Source organism: Myotis brandtii, unplaced genomic scaffold (assembly GCF_000412655.1).
Source record: "Myotis brandtii unplaced genomic scaffold, ASM41265v1 scaffold64, whole genome shotgun sequence".
In the NCBI taxonomy this organism is placed as follows: Eukaryota; Metazoa; Chordata; class Mammalia; order Chiroptera; family Vespertilionidae; genus Myotis; species Myotis brandtii.
The window spans coordinates 321,440-321,942 of record NW_005370460.1 but is presented as its reverse complement, the minus strand read 5'-3'; the positions used below and the strand labels follow the sequence as shown (position 1 = coordinate 321,942).

General features: G+C 60.4%; 2 protein-coding genes across 2 annotated transcripts in view; both read right to left on the bottom strand.

Moving 5' to 3' along the window:
- Positions 1-186, bottom strand: part of PPOX (protoporphyrinogen oxidase) — a 4,032-nt gene extending 3,846 nt beyond the window's left edge. Inside the window, exon 1 of the mRNA XM_005880517.2 lies at positions 153-186. Coding sequence (XP_005880579.1) covers positions 153-186 — 34 coding nt within the window. The remainder of the gene's footprint in view (positions 1-152) is intronic.
- USP21 (ubiquitin specific peptidase 21) overlaps positions 105-503 on the bottom strand; it is a 5,768-nt gene continuing 5,369 nt past the window's right edge. The window contains exon 11 of the mRNA XM_014528514.1: positions 105-467. Within this exon, the coding sequence (XP_014384000.1) occupies positions 348-467 (120 nt within the window). The 3' untranslated portion in view covers positions 105-347. The remainder of the gene's footprint in view (positions 468-503) is intronic.

The following is a 503-nucleotide window of genomic DNA, read 5'->3' as shown; positions in this document are numbered from 1 at the left end:
CCGGCACCAGTCTCAGCTTTGCCTTCCCTCCTTCCGCCCCACGCGCCCAGGAAGATCCAACTCGGCCTCCCCCCGCCCCGCACAAGTACAAACGAGGACATCCGTTTTTCTTAATAAATTTATTCACAAAAAGTGAGATTGAAGTCCGGGGCCGTACACGGGCGGGGCCTGTGGAGCTCTGTACATGGGGCTGGGGCACAAGGGGACCTCCAGGTGGAAGGGTACTTTTTAATTTAAAAAATGGGAGCTACAATCACCCTCCGCCTCCCCAATGAAAAAGACACAAAAATAGACGTCTCTGAGGTAAACGGGGAGCCCGGGCTTGGGGGGGGGGGGGGGGCAGGGTTTCACAGGCAGCGGGGCGGCTCCTGCGTCAGCTGGTAGAAGAGCACGTAGCCCTCGCTGGACGCCACCTGGTTCTCACTGACCGGGGAGACCCTGGGCGGAGGGGAGGCGGGAGGGCGCGCTCATTCCCGCACATCCTTCCGGCCACAAGGCCACAA